General features: G+C 42.7%; 1 protein-coding gene across 6 annotated transcripts in view; it reads left to right on the top strand.

The window, feature by feature from the left end:
* Positions 1-22510, top strand: part of ltbp1 (latent transforming growth factor beta binding protein 1) — a 463174-nt gene that overhangs the window by 337279 nt on the left and 103385 nt on the right. For all 6 annotated transcript variants that reach the window (XM_063055533.1, XM_063055535.1, XM_063055537.1 and 3 more), the window contains one exon: positions 19839-19964. In XM_063055533.1, coding sequence (XP_062911603.1) covers positions 19839-19964 — 126 coding nt within the window. The remainder of the gene's footprint in view (positions 1-19838; positions 19965-22510) is intronic.

Here is a 22510-nt window from a genome sequence, read left to right as displayed (position 1 = left end):
GAAAGCATTGCAGCCAGAGTTCCTTCCCTGCCCTTCAGTCGCCCAATGAGAAGCTATTGCAGCGTTAGGAGGAAATGCGATGCTACCAAGCAGACCAATCACAGTTGTTGCTGTTTGCGTTGCTGCGACGCGTGTCACGTTTTGGGAGAGGTGCACGTCAGGCTGCGGCATAGGGATCCGCATAGGCACTGCGTAGGGTTCGCGGCTGCGCTGTACCTACGGTGTCGATTTGACCCGCACGTATGAATCAGCCTTTACTTGGAGACACGTAATGAAATAGACCAAAGTCAGCATGGTTTCCTTGATGGAAAATCTTGCCTGACAAACTTGTTGGAAGTCTTTGAAGAAATAACAAGCAGGATAGACAAAGGAGAATCGGTTTATATTGTGTATTTGGATTTTCAGAAAGCATTTGACAAGGTGCCACACATGAGACTGCTTAACAAGTTAAGAGCCCATGGTATTACAGGAAAAATACTTACAGGGATAGTGCGGTGGATGATTGGAAGGAAGCAAAGAGTGGGAATAAAAGGAGCCTTTTCTGTTTGGCTGACTGTGACTAGTGGTGTTCCACAAGGGCTTGTGTTGGGACCACTTCTTTCTATGTTATATGTCAGTGGCTTGGTGATGGAATTGATGGCTTTGTTGCAAAGTTTGTGGAAGATACAAAGACAGGTGGAGGGGCAGTTAGTTTTGAGGAAGTAGAGAGGCTACAGAAGGACTTAGACATATGAAGATCATGGGCAAAGAAATGGCCGATGGTATATGGTGTCAGGAAGTGTATAGTCATGCATTTTAGTAGAAAAAAATGAAAGGGTAGACTATTTTCTAAATGGAGAGAAAATTCAAAAAATCTGGGGTGCAAAGTGGTTATGCAGGGTTCTCTAAAGGTTAATTTGCAGGTTAAGTCAGAGGTGAGGAAAGCAATTGTGATATTTGCATTCATTCCAAGAGACTTAGAACATAAAAGCTGGAGTACACAGCCTCAGAATAGAAGGGTGTCCAGTTAGAATGGTGATGAGACAGAATTTCTTTAGCCAGAGAGTGGTGAATCCGTGGAATTTATTGCTACTGGTGGCTGGAAAGGCCAAGTCTTTACGTATATTTAAGGCAGGGGTTGATAGTTTATTGATTGGTCAGGAGGTGAAGGATATGTGGAGAAGGAAGGAGATTGGGGCTAAAAGGACAAATGGTTCAGCCATAATGAAATGGCAGAGCAGACGATGGGCCAAATGGCCTATTTCTGTTCCTATATCTTATGGTCTTATTCCTGACTTTCTGACTTGTTTATCAACTCTGAAATTAACCTTGAGTCATTGTGTTTCAGTATATTTTTCCGGATGCATTTTAGAATGTTTTTTTCCCAATCAAATCTAAGTACTTTGCGGAGTATGAAGGTTTTTTTTAAACTTTGTCCGTTTATATAAGTGTGATTTAGTGAAATCATCGGACAAAGTCAGCATGGATTTGTGAAAGGAAAATCATGTCTGACGAAGCTCAGAATTTTTTGAGGATGTAACTAGTAGAGTGGATCAGGGAGAACCAGTGAATGTGGTATATTTGGATTTTCAAAAGGCTTTTGACAAGGTCCCACACAGGAGATTAGTGTGCAAACTTAAAGCACACAGTATTGGGGGTATGGTATTGATGTGGATAGAGAATTGGTTAGCAGACAGGAAGCAAAGAGTGGGAATAAACGGGACCTTTTCAGAATGGCAGGCGGTGACTAGTGGGGTACCGCAAGGCTCAGTGCTGGGACCCCAGTTGTTTACAATATATATTAATGACTTAGACAAGGGAATTAAATGCAGCATCTCCAAGTTTGCGGATGACACGAAGCTGGGCGGCAGTGTTAGCTGTGAGGAGGATGCTAAGAGGATGCAGGGTGACTTGGATAGGTTAGGTGAGTGGGCAAATTCATGGCAGATGCAATTTAATGTGGATAAATGTGAAGTTATCCACTTTGGTGGCAAGAGCAGGAAAACAGATTATTATCTGAATGGTGGCCGATTCGGAAAAGGGGAGGTGCAACGAGACCTGGGTGTCATTGTACACCAGTCATTGAAAGTGGGCATGTAGGTACTGCAGGCGGTGAAAAAGGCGAATGGTATGCTGGCATTCATAGCAAGAGGATTCGAGTACAGGAGCAGGGAGGTATTACTGCAGTTGTACAAGGCCTTGGTGAGACCACACCTGGAGTATTGTGTGCAGTTTTGGTCCCCTAATCTGAGGAAAGACATTCTTGCCATAGAGGGGGTACAAAGAAGATTCACCAGATTGATTCCTGGGATGGCAGGACTTTCATATGATGAAAGACTGGATCGACTAGGCTTATACTCTCTGGAATTTAGAAGATTGAGGGGGGATCTGATTGAAACGTGTAAAATTCTAAAGGGATTGGACAGGCTAGATGTAGGAAGATTGTTCCTGATGTTGGGGGAATTCAGAATGAGGGGTCACAGTTTGAGGATAAAGGGGAAGCCTTTTAGCACCGAGATGAGGAAAAACTTTTTCACACAGAGAGTGGTGAATCTGTGGAATTCTCTGCCACAGGAAACAGTTGAGGCCAGTTCATTGGCTATATTTAGGAGGGAGTTAGATATGGCCCTTGTGGCTAAAGGGATCAGGGGGTATGGAGAGAAGGCAAGTACAGGGTTCTGAGTTGGATGATCAGCCATGATCGTACTGAATGGCGATGCAGGCTCGAAGGGCCGAATGGCCTACTCCTGCACCTATTTTCTATGTTTCTATGTTTCTAAACTGCTGCAGTTTTAGACAAAAACACCATTGTATGGCACGCAGCATGGTCTTAAAATAATTTATCCTCAGTCATAGAAAACTTGAGCCATTTATTTGTTTGATTGTATACTGGACTTTAAAAACAAGAAAATGGTTTTATCTGTCCCACCATTAACTCCAAGCTGCTAGTCAACTGCTCCAGCCTCTGCTGGTTGCTATCCAGTTATGTCTGTGGACGCAGCTGTGATCTTCTCCATCACCCAGCAAGCAGCTGAGGTTAAAATCAGGGTTGCGGTTTCATGGTGGGCAAGGAGTTGGGACTTGTTTCTGTTTCGCATTCCTTCAGATGTCGTTTCAACTGTAAACTAGACAAAATAATCTTAATTTCTTCCTTCCTCTTCTGAGAAGGTTGACATCATCGTGGGGACACAATTCCAGTGTGTTAAATTTCCTCTTTCTTCTGATGGATCCCTAGTGATGTGAGCGCCTGAGCTTTTGACGCTGCTGATTTTGCTATGGACAAAAGTTTGCTTTGTATATCTTCTTGTATTTCACATCTATGTCTCTTCCCAGTCTTTGGGTTTACTCTATGCTATTCACATGGGAATGTGAGAAAATCTGACTCAAGGTCATCACTGAAAACGCCATTGAGCACTGATTTCTTCTCATTGCCTGTGGAAAAAAATGGCTTATGTTTGACCCTTCTTTAGTATGTTTAGTAGCACGGTTTAGGAAATACTGTATCTGCCTGTTCTAGTCGGTGCGTCACTGCCGGACTGGGAGCTTCAATGTATCTTTCAGGCATGCATATTGTACCTCTTTCTGCAAGGTTACCGGTGTGTTGGGAAAGGCACCGACTCCCATTTTTAAGCTAGATCAAGATTATTGTCATTTCGTTATTTACATACTGTATATACCGTCAAATGAGACAATGTTTCTCCAAACCAGGGTGAAAAGCACAGGAGTACACAATAGCTTGGGAAAGTAAGGATATAATCTACAGGTGGATTACACATAAATAAATAAATAAATAAAAGTGTAGAAATTAAATATTGTCAGGTACCAGTGACCGGTCGAATGCGATGTGGCAGGGAGCTCAGAAGCCTAACGACCTGAGGGAAGAAACTGTTTTGCATCCTAACTGTTCTTGTTTTTATGCATTGGAGTCTCCTGCCTGATGGTAAAAAGTCAGCAAGAATGCAGATGGGTGGGTGGGATCCTTGATAATGTAAGGGCCTTGCGTACACAGTGTTCCTGATAAATGTCCCCGATGGACGGTAGGGAGCCGCCTATGATCTTCTCAGCCGTTCTCACAGTCCTTTGTAGCGACGTCCAGACCGATGCTCGGCTGCTCCCATTCCAGATGGAGGTACAGCTTGTCAGGATTTTTACTCTGAAAGCTCATAAGGAGGCTTTATGAAAATTAGTTGAACACCAGTTTCTATCTCAAGGTGTCCAGGAGGAATGTGGCAAATTCCTGTCCAACACTTGCTTAACGCACTGACAAATATAACTCTAGACTGTAAGAAGTTTTGTCCTTTTAGTAATGTACGTCCTGACGTACTTCACAGTCAATCACATTCTTTATGAAGTTACTTTTGTGTTATAGAAATCACGGTAACCAATGTTATCATGATCTTTTTTTGGAAGTGTAAACGGGTAGTGAAGCTTGTGTGGTTGATGGTTGGGTAGAGTTGTTCTCTGATCTTGGCAATTTACTTGCAAACTTTTTATCTCCACCACGCGAGGAGATACATGGCTTTTATATACTTCGCAATCACCTGATTGGATGTCATTTTGGAAACTCAGTCGTGATGTGGGGAGGAAATCTCATCATTGATTGGCTGTGTGTTGAACTTTGTGTGTTGTGCTCTGGAATTTTGCCGGCATCGAATGATAACTATGATCAAGGTCTATGTGTATGTTTACAGGATTGTTTGCTGGAAACCACACTTCTGGGAATTCTCTTGCATGTTGTCTGTTCACTTGCACCGTGACTTTCACTGATGCCCAGTCGAATTTGTGTCCTTGATATTCATGGGTAGGAGGTGTAAGTCACCGGATAAATATTCGCCTGGACAGATAACCCTACCAGCTGCAGATTCCCTTACAGTCTGACTTGGAAATGTATCAGCAGTCTATCAACATCACTGGATCGAACTCCTGGAGCTCCCTAACAGCTGGAATTTTGAGAGTCGCTTCACTGCAGGGGCTTGAATTGCTCAAGAAGGTGGCGTACACTATGTTTAATAGTAGCTGGACAAACAGATGATGAGAGAAAAAGGAAAAGAGGTTTATACTGATAAATTTAGTTTAGAAGGGCAGGAGGAGGATCAAGTAGAAAATAAGTGCCAGTGTTAGTTGGTCTGATTGGCCTTATCTTGTGCCATGTATCATCTGTAATAAAATGAATGCATTATTAAAATATCCAAACCCATTAACCTCTGGGTGATTTATATTAAAATTCATTCATTTTTCACAGTGTAAAAACCATCTGAGAAATGATTGTGATAACATAGCCATGAGAATGTGTTTCACTGGCTGTTGTGTTCATTATTGAGGGAGAGTGCAGAGCACACCAGGATGCCAGCATGCAGGACACTCAACTGAACTGTATTGATCCCGTGCTTGTACAATATATGAACTCCTCCCATGTGTGAGTGGCTCAGGAATAACACTATTAACTACCACAACACTGGCCTGAGTTTTCAATCTGTGCTGAAGCAACATCACTTTGAATTTGAAGAACTAAAACACGAAAGATTTAGCGGTATCTCTGGTGAAAATGTCTCCGTCTCTGAAACTGGTTGCTGTCATGCTTTAAGCAACCATAATGACACCATAAAGAATTGCCAAAAATGGCAAGCTAGGGCAGAAGAAACAGAGTTTTCAATTGCACATTGAATCATTTTAAAAAATGCTAAATAAAGGCCATAACATTTGTACATTGCATATTCGATTGTGGTAAAAGCTGCAGTGTAAATGAAAAATCCATGAAGATATTGCAATCTGCACTTCCTAAATAGTATTTATAGTCCTAAGGTATTAAAAATTCCCTTGGACTCCAGACAACAAATGACATTTTCAGGCTCTTTCCATCATCAGCCCCTTATTCTACTGCTCTAACTCCATCTACAATCTGCTGATAATACCAATGTTGTGAGCTGTATCACAAATAATGAATTGGAGTACAGGAATGAGCTGGAGGTCCTAGTTACATGGTGCCATAACAACAACCTTTCCCTGAATGTCAGCAAAACAAAGGAGCTGGACAGTAATTTCAGGAAGGGGTGATGGTGTGGGGCTATGCACATGGCTTCTGTTCACATCAAAGGTGCTGATGTTGAGAGGTTGAGAGCTCCAGTTTCCTCAGAGTGAACATCACCAATCAGAGACTGCTGTGTACTTTGCTTCATGGAAACGTGGCTATCCCCTACCATTTCGGATGTGTGCCACCGCCCATTGGCTTCACCATTCTCCGCATAGACAGGATAGTTCAGTCTTTTAAAAGTAGAGGAGATGGAGTATGCTTAATGATGAACTCATTAATGTGCATAGATGTGGGAGTTCTGTCTCAGTCTTGCTCACCTGACCTGGAACATCTAGTGGTCAACTATCGTCCTTTTCATCTGCCGAGAGAGTTTTCTGCCATCATCCTGGTAATGGTGTACATTCCACCTCAGGCCAGCTGGAGGAACTGAGCACCATGATCAGTAGGCAGGAAACAGCACACTCTGTTGCTTCTCTATCATTGTGAAGGATTTCAACCAGGTCATCTTGAAGAAGTCTAAACAATGATGTACCTCCAGCATATCCATGGAAATGGAGGAACCAACACACTTGACCACTATCAAAAATGCTTACCACACCATCGGACATCCACACTTTGGAAAGTCTGATCTCCTGGCTGTACCCATAGGCAGAGACTGCAGCATCAGTATTGAGGACCAAGAAGATATGGTCAAGGGAGATGGAGGAGCACTTACAGGACTGCTTTTAGTCAATATTCAGGGATTCATCTTCAAGTCTGAATAAATATACCACAATTGTCAACGACTTCGTCGAGACCTGTGTGTCTTGGGGAATATGCTGGGCATACCCAAGCCAAAAGCTGTGGATGAACCAGGAGATTCATAGTCTGCTGAGGGCTGGATCTGTGGTATTCAAGAGCAGTGATTCAGAACTATACAAGTCGCCCAGGTCCAATCTGTGGAAGATGATCTTAAGAGCGAAGAAACAATTCTAATTGAAATTAGCGTTGGAATCAGATACAAGTCAGCTTCAGCAGAGTTTGCAGGCCAATACTTCCTGTAGAGCAAAACCTAACATCACGAATGGCTGTGATGCTTCACTCCAAGGTGAGCTTAACACCTTTTATGCTCACATTGAAAGGGAAGATAAAACTACACTGGTGTCAATCCCTGCAGCATCTGGTGACCCTGTGATCTCTGTTTCAGGAGCCGATATCAGAATATCTTTTAAGAAGGGTGAACCCTCGCAATGTGTCAGGCCCTGATTGTGTACCTGGTAAGGCTCTGAAAACTTGTGCCAATCAGCTAGCGTAAGTGTTCGTGGACAGCTTCAATCTCACAATCATACCAGTGCCCAAGAAGAGCAGGGTGAGCTGTCTTGACTATCGCCCAGGGACACTCAGATCTGCTGTGATGAAGTGCTTTGAGTGGTTGGAAATGGCTAGAATCTGTTTCTGCCGAAGCAAGTACCTGGGCTTGCTACAAGTTGTCAATCGCCACTATAGATCTACAGCAGATGCAATCTCACTGATTACCCACTCAGCCTTGGATTACCTGGACAATAGCAATACCTACATCAGGCTTCTGTTTATTGACTACCAGCTCAGCGCTCAACACAATCATACCCTCAGTTCTAATCAACGACCTCCAAAAACAGCCAGCTGCACCATGGACACCAGCCTCCCCAGCATCAAGGACACTTTCAAAAGGTGATGCCTCAAAGTGAAAACCTCCATCACTCAGGGCATGTCCTCTTCTCATTGCTACCATCAAGGAGGTACAGGAGTCTGAAGACACACGCCCAGTGTTTCAAAAACAGTTTCTTCCCTTCTGCCATCGAAATTCTTGATGGATAATGAATCCATGAACACTTCCTCAGTACTTTTCCCTCTCTTTTTGCACTAATTTAATTTAATTTTCTTTATATATGTGTATATATATACTTATTGTAATTTATAGCTGTTACTATCATGTATTGCAATGTACTGCTGCCACAGAACAACAGTACAACAACCTGATATTAAGCCTAATTCTGATTCTGATTCTGATTCAATTGCCTGTTCTGGTCCAACCACATTGATGACATGGAAAAAAAAAAAGCTCACCAATGTCTCAACTTCCTCAGGACACTCCATTGACCCTCATCAATTTTTATCAATGCAGCATAGAAGGCATCCTCTTCAGATGCATCGTGACTTGGTTTGGCATCTGCTCTGCTCGTGACCGCAAGAAACTGAAGAGAATTATGGACACAGCTTAATATATCACAGAAGCCAGCATCCTAAACTCTGTCTATACTTTTCACTGCCTCTATAATGCAGCCAGCATAATCAAAGACCCCACCACCCTGGACAGTCCATCTTCTTCTCTCTTCCATTGGGCGGAAGATTAAAAAACTGAAAGCATGTACCACCAGGGTGAAAGAGGGCTTCCACCCTCTCAAGACTTGAATGGTTTCCTAGATGAACCCTTGACCTCACATTCTACCTTGTTATGACCTGGAGCCTTGTCTACCTACACTGCACTTTCTCTCTAACTGTAACACTTTATTTTGCATTATTTTATTGTTTTACTATGTACTGTTGTAATGAACTGATCTGTTTGAACAGTATGTAAGACAAATTTTTCACTGTACTTCCATCCAATGATAAACTAGTCTACTAAAATATGAGTCAGGTGATAATATTTTGACTGTTTCCATAGCAAGAATCATCATCACCATCATGTGCCATGTTGTAAGATGTGGACATCCATGGTCTTTGATTGTTCTTGGCAAATTTTTCCATAGAAATGTTTTCCCATTGCCTTCTTCTGGACAGTGTCTTTACAAAACAGTTGACCTGAGCCATTATCAATACTTTTCAGAGATTGTCTGCCTGGTGTCAGTGGTTGCATAACTAGGATTTGTGATATGCACCAGCTGCTCATACAACCATCCACCACCTGCTCCTGTGGCTTCACGTGACCCTGATCGAGGGGCTAAGCAGGTGCTACACCTTGTCCAAGGGTGACCTGCAGACTAGTAGAGGGAAGGAGCACCTTACGCTTCCTTTAGCAGAGACATATCACCACTCCTCCATCCAATAGCAAGAATATGGATAATGTTGAAGTTCATATCAAATTCAATGTAGGCTGTAACGAAGGAAGCATTCTGCAGAGTATCAATGACTACAAAAAACGGATTTCACTAACTAACAGCTCTCAGTCTTAGAGAGTATTAACGTTACTGTCCTGTCTGCACGATTACTCTAGTAATGTCCTTGGACTTGCCTGTATCTCCATCCAAGCTTGTGCTGCTCCATCCCCATAGTACTAGCTCAGCCTTGATGACAGTGAAATATATCTCATGACTAGAGTGCTAGCATTCATCAGATTGCCTTTATTCCAGAGGTTCTCAGGTCAATCTGGGTTCCTGGGATCCAGAAGCCTGTTACTGGTGCTTGCATTACTAAATCTGGCTTCCTGAGGGATCAGCATTTAGCAATGTAAATACTGGGAGCTGGCTCATGGTCAGCAGTCTCCTAGCCTAAACAAACACCAGCATTAAATTGTCTTAATTAAAAGTTCAAGATCTGCCTTGGCTTGAACTCGGGCATAGTTTTGTGCATTCTTGATCGAGATACTGGTTAATATGACGTGGCAGTAGCTTAGTGGCAAAATTCATCACAGTACTCAATTGATTCCTTCTCTTCTTCCTCCAAGCCATGATCTCTCTCCTCTTGGTGACAGGCTGCTCCTTCCACCCTGCACACACTGGATTTTTCTCAGCTGCTGTTACATCAATTAAATTCCCTTAAGATAGCTGTGAAAGCAGCCAATAGTTCCACTCAGCCCAGTCCTCTGGTTGGTGTGTCTGGATCTCTGCAGGAGAATGCCTCTGCTGTCAACATCTGACCACCTTGCACTCAGCCATGCGAATGCAGGGATTGGGGTAGGCCACGCAAGCTGTTAAATAGGGGCCGTGGACAATTCTGATTTGACGAAGACAGACGTGAGAAGTAGAGGAACATCTGGAGAAATTTCTGAAATGCCTGGTTTGCTGCTGTTGTTACTGTGCAATGAGAATCTCCGGCTGGTAGGCCCCAAAATCCCCGGCTTTGCCTGCTGCTGGCAACCGAGGCTGAGGTTGAAGCGTTCGGATAGAGATGGTGCTCAGTACTCGGTGTCGGAGGCTGATCAGAGCTCGAAGTTTTTGGATGACTCAGAGTTAGACTGTCGTCGGGCATGGAAGGGAGAGTTTTCTTCTGAGATGTGGGACTTTGGAGAAACTTTGAACTTTTTTACTGTGCCATGGACTGTTCTTCATCAAGTTATGGTATTGTTGCACTGTTGTAACTATATGCTATAATTATGTGGTTTTGTTAGTTTTTCAGTCTTGGTGTGTCCTGTGTTTTTGTGATATCACACCGGAGGAACATTGTATCATTTCTTAATGCATGCATTACTAAATAACAATAAAAGAGGACTGCATGTCCTCATAATCTAATCTAATCTAATCTCAACCATCGTTGACTGAGATCATGGCTGATATAGCTATGAACTCCTATTAGCACTGGAGAGGCTACAAAGGAAATTTATGAGAATGTTAGCCAGAGCCGGAGAACTAAAGCTTTGAAGAGAGGCCGTATAGGTTAGGGATGCTTACTCTCGAGCAGGGGTTCCCAACCTTTTTATTCCATAGACCCCTACCATTAACCGAAAGCTCAGTGGACCCCAGGTTGTGAACTGCTGTTCTAGAGCAAAGGACACTGAGAAGTGACGTCAAAGAGGTGTTCAAATTTATGAGAGGGCTAAACAGGCAGAATAAGATGGACCTCTTCCCTTAGTAAAATGACCGGAATATATAGGATCTGGGGGTGTGGGGAGGTGAATTTTTCTCCCCTAAGATCAATCAGGACCTGGGTTTGACTGATTGATAGTGTAATAGAGGCAGAAAGATTCACCATACTTAAATCTTATATAAAGCTTTGTAACCTGCATAGCTGTGGATTAATTACCTGAGGAAATGCGATTAACCTAAATAGGACCATTTTTTACTGGCACAGGTACTGAAGGTAAAATGGCTTCCTCCTGTGATTCTATATAATGATTTCTGTGGCAAAATAATTGATTGTGCTTTGAACTACAGGTTTTTATGAGAAAGATCTTAACATTTCTACCACATTTTAGTTGATGATGCTTCCTACCTTTGAAGCTGTTGATCCGACTCATATGTTATAATGCCTTATTTTTGTTTCTCCCCCAAGCAAAATAAAGATAGAAGCAATACACACAAAATGCTGGAGGAACTAAGCAGGTCAGGCAGCATCCATGGAAAGGAATAAACAGTCAATGTTTTGGCCCGAAACCCTTTTTCAGGACTGAGAAGGAATGGAGAAGATGCCAGAATAAAAAGGTTGGGGGAGGGGAAGGAGCCTCGCTGGAAGGTGACAGATGAAGCCAGGTGGGTGGGAAAGGTCAAGGGTTAGAGAAGGTGGTGTTCAGGATTCGCAAAAAAAGAAAATTTTTTTCCATCTTGCCTATGAATTGATTTTATAAATCCTAAATCTCTCAATCAAATTATTTTTTAAAATATATTTCTAGATATCCCAGCTAAATTCATCACCTTTTGAGTGACAAGAGGTCATTTATTCCCTGTGAGGAGTCACCCTGAGATGGAAAGCATAATTCCCTTTTGTCACCGTAGGTTAGTTCAGTTTAAATTAGAGAGAAGGGCATTTGCAAGTGTTGAGGTGTGCAGTCGGCAGTAGCATTGGCAATCTATTCTATAGTGTTACTCCAGTTATTAAATAAAATGGAACAAGAATCTGTAACTGACACAATGATATCCATTCCCTGGCTTGTATAGTACTTGAGTTGAATTTCCGCCCTTCTTTGTAAAATAGACATCATTAATATGGAGAGAAGTCTACATTAAGACCATAAGATACAGGAGCAGAATTAGGTCAGTTGGCCCATCAAGACTGCTGTGTCATTTCATCATGGCTGATCCAATTTTCCTCTCAGTCCCAATCTCCTGCCTTCTCCCCATATCCCATCATGCATCTGAGGGAAAAGCTTATGCTATCACTCCACTAGAGCTTCGTGATGTCACAGAAAGGGGAATTGCTTCCAATTCCAGATCAAAATTGAAAGAAAGAGTCAGTCAACATTGACTGTCACCATCAGTATGCTGGTGGGGATTATAGAGCAGTTCGTTGCAGAATAAGGGGAATTCCCTCCTCTGACAATCACCAAAAATCACACTACTTGAGTTAAAAGCCTATTTCCCTGCAATTTCAGAAGGTGCATCTTTGGACACATGACTTCCCACCATCTCGCCTGCCCTGGAAGCACCAGATACGTAGGCCCCCATCCTGTCCAAGACATGATTTCAGTTTTGCAACAGTTGCATCTGAAATATATTAGTAGTTTCTTAGAAAGTAGTCAAATTGGGCCAATTTGGATTAATGTAGAAAGGATGTGAGTTTGGGCCGAGGATCAAGGTTGTCTGTATTTTCTAAGTCAGCTGTGGCCTTTGCAGAAAGTCCTTGTACGGTTTTTGACCGTCCTTGCAGAACATTCCCTTCATCATGGGAAATGAGATCATTGTTGGGGCTATAAAAAAGATGTCAAGTTCCTTTCAGAAAGAAAAAAGTAGCAGAGAGGATCCTTCTGATCATTTTAGTTGGCTCTAGTACAATCCTGTTAACTTTGTTTGCAAAAACTATCTCCAAAGCAATTTCATCCTTATGATGTTTATACATATGCAGTGGCCATTTAACATCAGAGGGTTGGTCAGCAGGTGTCGGTGGGATTTTCCTTGATGGTTGTCCATCCATTCCATAACCAGCAGGGTGAAAATGGCTCGTTTCATACTGGTTTTGAGACCACACTTCAAACTCAAGTATTTTTATGTGCATGTTGGAACTCTGTATCCAATGAGGCACAAACCTTTTAATTTTCTATATTTTGGAGTATTTTAATATTTTTGGCCCCGTTCTTAAATTGGCCAAACATCGGCTCATTCGTTGCTCTTGGGCAATAAAATAATGATAAGATATTACCCAGGGAGAAATTACCTAATTATAGTGCTGGTATGTTGTCCCTGAGTAAACATGTGGGGCCTCAGTCTCCTGTAAAATGTGCATAATTTGTGACAGTGTTGCTAGAATCCCATTGGAACTGTACAGTAGCACCAGCATATGTTAGGTGTTCCTGTATCTAAGTGAGAACAGAAGTTGGTAATTCTCCCAGTGATATCTGACTGATGTTGCTAACCCAATCATTAATCTTTTTTTTTGTAATTCTTGCCCTTGTTTGAATTTGTGTTTTTGAAATACTGGATGTAACTTGTATGTCCCTACCCTCTGTCTGGTTAGTGTGATTTCCCACGTAGTGGGTTGCCAATCTCTACTGCTGTAAGACCTGCAGGTTGTGTTGCAAGTCTGCAGCTGTTTTTGGGTCACACGTTCAAAGACTGGAGGTCAGTTTGATGCTATCCTGAGCCATTTTAGTTTTCTTGAGAAGCTGAAACCACTTCAAAACAAAATGAGTGATGCTGTGTGAAAGCATTACCACAAACAGTGAATCATATCAGTCAGTGTGAAAATGCCACTTACAGAGTGACATAATTTCACTCCTGACGTAAACCAGATCTTCTTGCACTGCTTATGTGTTTTGTGTTCAAAAATTTTGATTTCCCTAAACTTATTTCCACCTTCCCAGTTGTGCTTGATCTACCCTGACCTCAGCTTCTTTGCTGTTAAAAGCATTACAGGGCCTATTGACTAGGGCTTCCATTATTCCAGCTTCTCTGATTCTCTTCACAGTAAATTTGAGGATATTCAAATTCTGCTGCCTGCGTCCTAACATATTTCAACTTCTGTATACCTATGTCACATTCGCTTGCTATCTACATTGCCTTCTGTGAATTTCAAGCTCTCATTCTTGTCTTCAAATTGCCTTCCTGTTTCTGTACCTCCTCTATCCTCGTCAATCTCTGCATTCCTTTAATTTTGGGTTTCAGCTTATTCTCCAGATACATGTGCTGCCACATTTCAAGTGCCAAGGTGCTCAACTCTTGAATCCACTCCCTGAAACGCTTCTCTGCCTTCATCTCCTCCTTACAAGTACTTCTGCAAATCGGCCTCTTTGACTGTGTGTTTAGTTATTTACCTAATATTGTGGAATTCCAGTTAATTGGGACACATTGGGACCTGTACATTTTGGCTCAATTAAGTGGCACCCCAATGAGCCGAAGTTTCATGGAAATAAGTAAAAGGTATAACAAAGACAAATTACCATTTAACTGAGTAAAAATTATCTATTTAAATGAAATACAGAACAAATTAGAACATGACCAATACCTCTACAGTACTTTAGAACTGTTCCTAGTAGTTATCGACAGAAGAATTTATCTGCCGTGTTCTTATGATTGACTGTAAATGAACAAAATCAGGGTAGACACCTAGTGCTGATAATGGACTGCCTTCATACAATGCTGTAGATGATTGCATCCTCCAAATCCTCATTTTCATTGTAACATTCGTGATGATTGTTGATACCTTTCGAATTCCTAACTTGTTAGAAAACAAACATATGCAACTGACACTATTTAAAAACTGGTCGCTGTAAGCACAATGTAGTGCCTAACAACCATGTATGCGCACACGACTGACGCTAATTAGAAACCACACGGCAGCAATCTCCTGCCTTAGCCTCCACCAGGATGTGGATTTTCTTGTCAGGATATCAGAAATGTCAATAAAATAAGATTATAAGATATAGGAACAGAATTAGGCCATTTGACCCATTGATTCTGCCCTGCCATTTCATCATGGCTGATCCAGTTTTCTGCTCAGCCCCAATCTCCTGCCTTCTAGTCGTATCCTTTCATGTCCTGACCAATCAAGAATCTATCAACCTCTGCCTTAAATATATGTAAAGGTTTGGCCTCCACAACTGCCTGTGGTAATGAATGTCCTCCCCTTTCAAAGAACAGGATTTCCCTTCCTCCACTATTGCTACTGCCCTCACCTTTTTTTTTATTAAATGCAATCGTGAACAATAGCCAGCTCAGAAATGCTGATCAAGTCAACTAGTTCCCAAAGAGAACTCTGATAGGCCAATCAAATGGTTCACTGCTGCTCAGCGATAGAACACAAAAAAATCATATGTACAATTAAAAAAATAGTAGAAATACTGGAGTCATGATGATCATGATGAAGTCTGCTGGAGAGAGACATTTATACACATGCTGTCCTCCATAATTCAAAGAGATTGAAGGATAAGGTTGCAGGGTGACAAGACGTGACCGGAGCACTTGGAACTAAAAACTAATCCCTACTGGGAGAAAACAGCACCTGTTCTTTCCGCACTGTTCTCCAGCAGTTTAGGGACCAAGTTCAGCCGGAACATAACTCACAAGTGCTCTTGAAAGTCGGGTATTAACCCTACCTGTCAACAACCAAGCATTGCCATCCTGGTCCCCTTCATGATAGCTTTTGAAGAAGCATGTGACTTCCCTCCCAGAGATGATAGGTGTTTGTGCACTCGACTCTTGAAAGCTTGGACCCCATCATCGCAGATGTTTCCAACCACAGCATCTGGAAGGCAGTTCCAAATTCTGATAGCACAGTGAAGGAAGCTTCTATTCAGTGTGTAGGTTCTTGCATCAGGCATAGAAACAGCATGAGCAGGCATAGATAAACTTGATCATGTGGTGCGCCGTCTCTCATAAGGTGAAGGCAGCATGGCGTGAAGGTCTGCAGGGCTGTGGCTGGTGTGCATTTTGTATAGCACAGTAGCTGCAGCAACCTGTCGTCTGTGGTGTAAGCTGCTGATGGCCAGCTTCTTACGAGCTGTGGCTTCGCCTGCATCTTCTTCATTTCCTAGACATCTGAGCTCACCCCATCTTCCCGCTACCTTGACAGTGATGAGGTTCTCTTATCCTTACAAACCGCCCCATGAGCCTCCACATCCAACATATCATTCTTCGCACCTTCTATCATCTCCAAAGGAATCCTACCACCCAATATGTCTTGACCAACTCCCATCTCCACTTTTCGCAAGGATTGCTCCTTCCATGATTCCCTTGTCCATTGGTCCTTCCCCACTAATCTCCCTCCCGGCACTTACCCTGCAAGTGTCCAGAGTGCTACACCTGCCCATACACCTCCTTCCTCACCCTCATTTAGGGCCCCAAACAGTCCTTCCAGTTGATGCAATATTTCACCTGTGAACCTGCTTGGGGTTGTCTGTTGTGTCTGGTGCTCCTCTACATTGGTCAGACCCATCGTAAGTAGGGAGACCGCTTCGCTGAGCACCTTCGCTCCATCTGCCAAAAGCAAAACTTCCTGATGGCCAAACATTTTACTTCCAGTTCCCATTCCCATTCTGACATGTCGGTCCACGGCCTCCTCTGGTGCCATGATGAGGCCATCCTCAGGGTGGAGTAGCAATACCTTATATTCTGTCAGGGTAGTCTCCAATCTGAAGGCAGAATATCGATTTCTCCTTCTGGTAATTTTTTTCCCTCCTTCTTCCCTCTTTTTCTATTCCCCATTCTGGCCTCTTACCTCTTCTCACTTGCCCGTTACCACCCCACTGCAGCCACTTCTTCTCTTTTTCCCATGGTCCACTCTGTTCTCCTATCACATTCATTCTCCAGCCCTTTGGCTTTCCTGCCTCTCATTGCTTCACCTATCACCTTCTGACTATCCTCCTTCCCCTCCCCCCCACCCCACCTTTCTATTCTGGTGTCTTCCCCTTTCCTTTCCAGTCCTGAAGAAGGGTCTCAGCCAGAAACCTTGACTGTTTATTTGTTTCCACAGATGCTGCCTGACCTGCTGAGTTCCTGCAGCACTCTGCATGTGGTGCCGTGGAACAATTCAGTTTTTAAGGGCAAATGGGAATTAGAATAGAGAGTAGCGCTGGGACTATGCAAGAAACACACACAAAATGCTGGAGGAACTCAGCAGGCCAGGCAGCATCTGTGAAAAAGAGTATTGTCGACGTTTTAGACCGAAACCCTTTGGCAGGATTGGGACTATGCAACCCATTTAGTGGATATGACTAGGGATGTTTCCCAGTCTAGGTCAACTAGAGGACAAAGTTTATAGTAAGTCTTAAAACAATCACACATTAATGTTTTTATTGAACTGAAAAGAGAAAATTCAACCGGTCAGGTAGCATCGACGGCAAGAGAAAGAGTTGTTTCAGGTCAAAAACTCTGTCAGAGTTGATGAAGAGTTTTGGCCTGAAATGTTAACTGACTTGCTATGGGTGTCTAAAACTTTGTTTTTAACTTCAGCCCTCTAGCTTTTGCTTTTCTTGATTTTAATTTGCTGTTAAATTAGAACCGTTTGGACTCGGTTTAGGCATGATCCCAGAAACAGCTGCAAGTTCAAGCTCAAACAGTTTAACAGGCACTTGTGACGGAATGGTAAATGCATCAAGAGGAAGATTTCTGAATTGCTGTTGAAGAAACGCGCATTTTAAAATCAGAATCCGATTTATTAACACTAAGATGATATGCGATACTATATGTGATGTGTTGACTACCTTCGCTCTGTTCACTGCAAAGGGTAGGATCTTCCAGAGGCTACCCATTTCAGTTCAACTTCCCATTCCCATTCCGACATGTCTTCACAGAAGCCAAACTCAGGTTGGAGAAAAAGCAGCTCATATTTTGCCTGTGTAGCCTCTAATCTGATGGCATGAGCATACATTTCTCTCCCTCCCTTCTTTCCTTTTCCATTTCCCATTGTGATTCCATTCTCAACACTTCTCCTCACCTGCCCATCATCTCCTCTAGTTCTCCTCCTCCTGTCATTTCTTCCATGGTCCACCGTCCTCTTCTATTAGATTCCTCCTTCTTCATCTCTACTCCTTCCACCTTCTTACTTCATCCCTCCCCACCCTCACCCGCCAGCTTGCACTCCTTCCCCTCCCCCCATCTTCTTATTCATTTATTTATTGAGATCCAGTGTGGAAGAGGCCCTTCCAGCCCTTTGAGCCACACCACCCAGCAGTCCCCCGATTTATTCTCAACCTAATCACGGGACAATTTACAATGACCAATTAACCTATAACCAGTACATTTTTGGACTGTGGGAGGAAACTGGAGCACTTGGAGGAAACCCACGCAGTCACGGGGAGAACATACAAACTCCTTACAGACAGCGGCAGGAATTGGACCCGGGTTGCATGTACCGAATTCTTCCTTTCACCCCCTTCCTTTCCAGACCTGATGAAGGATGTCAGCCGGAAACATCCATTACCCTCCATAGATGCTGCCTGACTTTTTGAGCTCCTCCACCATTTTGCATGTGACCCTCAAGATTTCCAACATCTGCAAAATTTCTTGAGCTTACAATGTGAAATTTGTTGCTTTGCAGGGTACAGTGCAAAGACATAAAAACCTATAAATTGAAAAATAGATAAATAGTGCAAAGGAAGGAATAATGCGGTGAGTGTTGGTGTGAGTTTTCCTGACCTTTATGCATTCATACGCTCTGCTGCTTTCCACTCATTCTCCATCCACGTGGCAGCTTTGTTGCAATGACAGTGCCAGACACTTTGCAGAAAGGAATCCTTGCCATGGGACTGCTGCCAAATGGCGCAGCTTAAACCATTTGCTTTTAAGTGCAAACTCCTGAAGAGCTCAGTACAATTGGAAGCTTCCACCATGTGGACTGCCTCTTTATTACTTACAAGGGGATCCAGTGAGCCGGCCTCCTTGTTGACATGACTGCATTGTATTGGATGAAATGGTGCAGGGAAGGCATGGTTGCAGTATGTGGATGTAAACTACTAATAATACAGTACTGTGCAAAAGTCTTAAGCACATATATTTATCTAACGAGCCCAAGACTTTTACACCGTACTGTATTTGGCATTGTGGAGCGGAGAGTGAGTTTGTAAATCTGGCGGGAGCAATGGATGTTGGGAATGCTGAGAGTGGAGCACTGCGGGTGGGGTGTGGGGCAGGTGACAGAGAAGAAATGCCGGGGTGGGGGTGGCGTGGGTGCAGATACACCCAGCCCGGAGACACCAGGTTTGATTACAAACGGTTTATTGATCATTACAGAATGTTTCTCTGGTGCTTCCTTCTGCTTTTCCCCTCTCCCTGCCCCCTTCCCACTCTCAGCCCACAATGGAGACCCATATCAGAATCAGGTTTATCATCACTCAACATAAGTCATGAAATTTGTTTTTTCTGTGGCAGCAGTACAGTGCAATACATAAAATTACTGCAGTTCTGTGCATAAGTCTTAGCACCCTAGCTATATATATCTGTCTAAGACTACTGCACAGTACTCAACTCATCCCGTTAGAGTATGTAATCAAAGCTATTTGAGGGTCTTGTTGTGTGTCCAATACTGTTGAAGTGGAACCAATCTGTATTAGTTCTTAATTTTATATTGCCTTATTCCTTGTAGAGGCAAATTTTAATAGAAAGTAATCTGAAAAATTAAATTTTGTTGGAATTAACTTATTAATTAAATGTCAATTGTTCCTGGTCACAGCAATTTCAAATTCGTGTGAATCCACAGCTCCCTCTGGCCATCAACTAAACTAATGATGCTGGTTCTCAAGTTTGCTCTTTTGTTGTACAGAAGTAATTACTCCTGTCATTAAGGATGTGTAGAAACATTTGCTGTGTCTTTGAATTTTAAACTTAATTCCAGTTCTGACTTGGATTTTGAACCTTCAGTCCAACAAGTTACTAAGTCACCTTTCCCAACCAATTGCAGTCTTCAACTGCCTTCAGCTTCCTTTTACCATGAAAAGAAATCCTACTTTTCATTGTGACCATGTTTTTTTACTAGGGCGAGACTGACCATTGTAATATCTTACTTGCAGATGTCGATGAATGCACGAGTGATAAACCATGCGGCAGTCACGGCTTCTGTGAAAACATAGCTGGATCCTACCGCTGCCTCTGTGACCAGGGCTTTAAGGATCAAATGGATGGGAGCGGGTGCACCGGTGAGTGCCTCATCTTTTCCATGGGATGCTTTTCTCAGACTCTAAATAAACTACAACTCCTATACAGGGGAGATCATAACTCACTCGCTTCTTTGTGGAGATACCCAAGGAGAAGGGTGAAGGCAAGATGTTAGATGTTATCCTAATGGACTTTACTAAGTCTTCTGACAAGATCCCATATTGTAAGGTGCTCTTGAAGGCTAAGACACAAGGGAAACAAGGATTGTAGGTGAACTGAATTCAGAATCAGTCACAATCAGGTTTTTTTTATCACTGGCATATATCATGAAATTTGTTGCCTTTGTGGCAGCGGTATAACGCAATACATAATAATAGGAAAAAATCTGAATTGCAGTAAATATAGTCATAGTCATACTTTATTGATCCCGGGGGAAATTGGTTTTCGTTACAGTTGCACCATAAATAATAAATAATAATAGAACCATAAATAGTTAAATAGTATGTAAATTATGCCAGTAAATTATGAAATAAGTCCAGGACCAGCCTATTGGCTCAGGGTGTCTGACCCTCCAAGGGAGGAGTTGTAAAGTTTGATGGCCACAGGCAGGAATGACTTCCTATGACGCTCTGTGCTGCATCTCGGAGGAATGAGTCTCTGGCTGAATGTGCTCCTGTGCCCACCCAGTACATTATGTAGTGGATGGGAGACATTGACCAAGATGGCATGCAACTTAGACAGCATCCTCTTTTCAGACACCACCGTGAGAGAGTCCAGTTCCATCCCCACAACATCACTGGCCTTATGAATGAGTTTGTTGATTCTGTTGGTGTCTGCTACCCTCAGCCTACCCTCAAATTATTAATAATTTAATAATTATTAAATATATATAAATAGTTAAATTAGTTAAGTAGAGCACAAATAGAAATGAAAAAAAGTAGTGAGGTAGTTCAATGTCCATTCAGAAATCAGATGGTAGAGGGGAAGAAGTTGTTCCTGAATCATTGAGTGTGCCTTCAGGCCTCTGTACCTCCTTCCTGATGGTCACAGTGAGAGCAGGGCATGACCTGGGTGATGGGGGTCCTTAATGACAGACGCTGCCTTTTTGAGGCATCACTCCCTGAAAATGCCCTGGATACTACAAAGCTAGTCCCCCATGATGGAGCTGACTAAGTTTACAACTCTCTCCATCGATCCTGTGCAGTAGCCCCCTCACCCTCCCCACACCAGACCAAAATTGCTTGAGCAATGAGTGGTAGAGGAATGTGATGGATGGATGCTTTATAGACTAGAAATCTGTAACACGTGGTGAGGAGATATTTGTTGTTTGCAAAATATATTTTGGATGGAGTCACTTCTGTAGAGAGTATGGAACCATAGAGTAATGCAGCTTGGGAACAGGCCCTACGGCCCAATTCATCCATACTCACCAAGATATCCAGGTAAGTTCAGAATCAGAATCACTGTATTGCCAGTATGTGAAACATAGCACAATTGATTGTGGTTCGGTGCCAGGCATAAAACACAGGACAATACCGTAACAGACAACACAATAATAATCAACAATTTACAAGACAATAGTGCAAGCAGCCATAAGCAATCAACACTTAGCAGAATGGTCACGTGCAAACATTCAATAATCAAACTTAAGTAAATGTGAACATATGAACAGACTCAATTATTAGCAGAAGGAGAGCATGAAAGATCATGTAACAGATGTTGTGCAGGGACAGTTAGGGTATTAGACCTGAATGAGTTTTATTGAGAAACTGGATAGCTACAGGAAAGAAGCTTTGGAGGTGACATTTAGCCCTGGTGGTGATGGAGTTGTAGCATCTCCCTGATGGCAATTTGGTGAGCAGGTGACTGCTAGGGTGGGTGAAGTCAGCAGTCATTTTTTCAGCTTTTTTCTTCACTCTGGCGATGAAAAGGACTTTTAATATCGGTAGCTGAATCCCCAATGATCTTCTCAGTTGAAAAGACCACTCACTGCAACCTGGACTTGGAGAGGGTGGAGGTGGCAGGAACCCACACGGTATCAGAGCTGGTCACAACACTCAGTGATGGCTGAGTAAAAATTGATCAGGATGTGCCCTGAGGTGTTAAATTTCCTAAACTGGATTAGAAAGAATGGATTTTTCAAGTTAGTCCTGATAAGAGGTCTCATTCTGAAACATCAACAGTTTATTACACTTCATAGATGTTGCCTGACTTGTTGAGTTCCTCCAGAATTTTGTGTGTGTTACCCATGTAAACTAGTCCCATTTGCCTCCATTTGGCAGATTAACCTTTACGTAGAACATAGAACATGGAAATCTACAGGTCATTACAGGCCCTTCAGCCCACAATGTTATGCTGGCCATGTAACCTACTCTAGAGACTGCTTAGAATTACCCTACTGCATAGCCCTCTATTTTTCTAAGCTCCATGTACCTATCTATGAGTCTCCTAAAAGACCCTATTGTATCCGCCTCTACCACTGTCGGTGGCAGTGCATTCCACGCACCCACCACTCTCTGTGGAAAAACCTACCTCTGACATCCCCCTTGTACCTATTTTCAAGCACCTTAAAACTATGCCCCCTTGT

This window comes from Mobula hypostoma, chromosome 8 (assembly GCF_963921235.1).
Source record: "Mobula hypostoma chromosome 8, sMobHyp1.1, whole genome shotgun sequence".
NCBI lineage: Eukaryota > Metazoa > Chordata > Chondrichthyes > Myliobatiformes > Myliobatidae > Mobula > Mobula hypostoma.
Note: the sequence above shows the minus strand (reverse complement) of the source record. Positions and strands in the feature narration are given on the sequence as shown.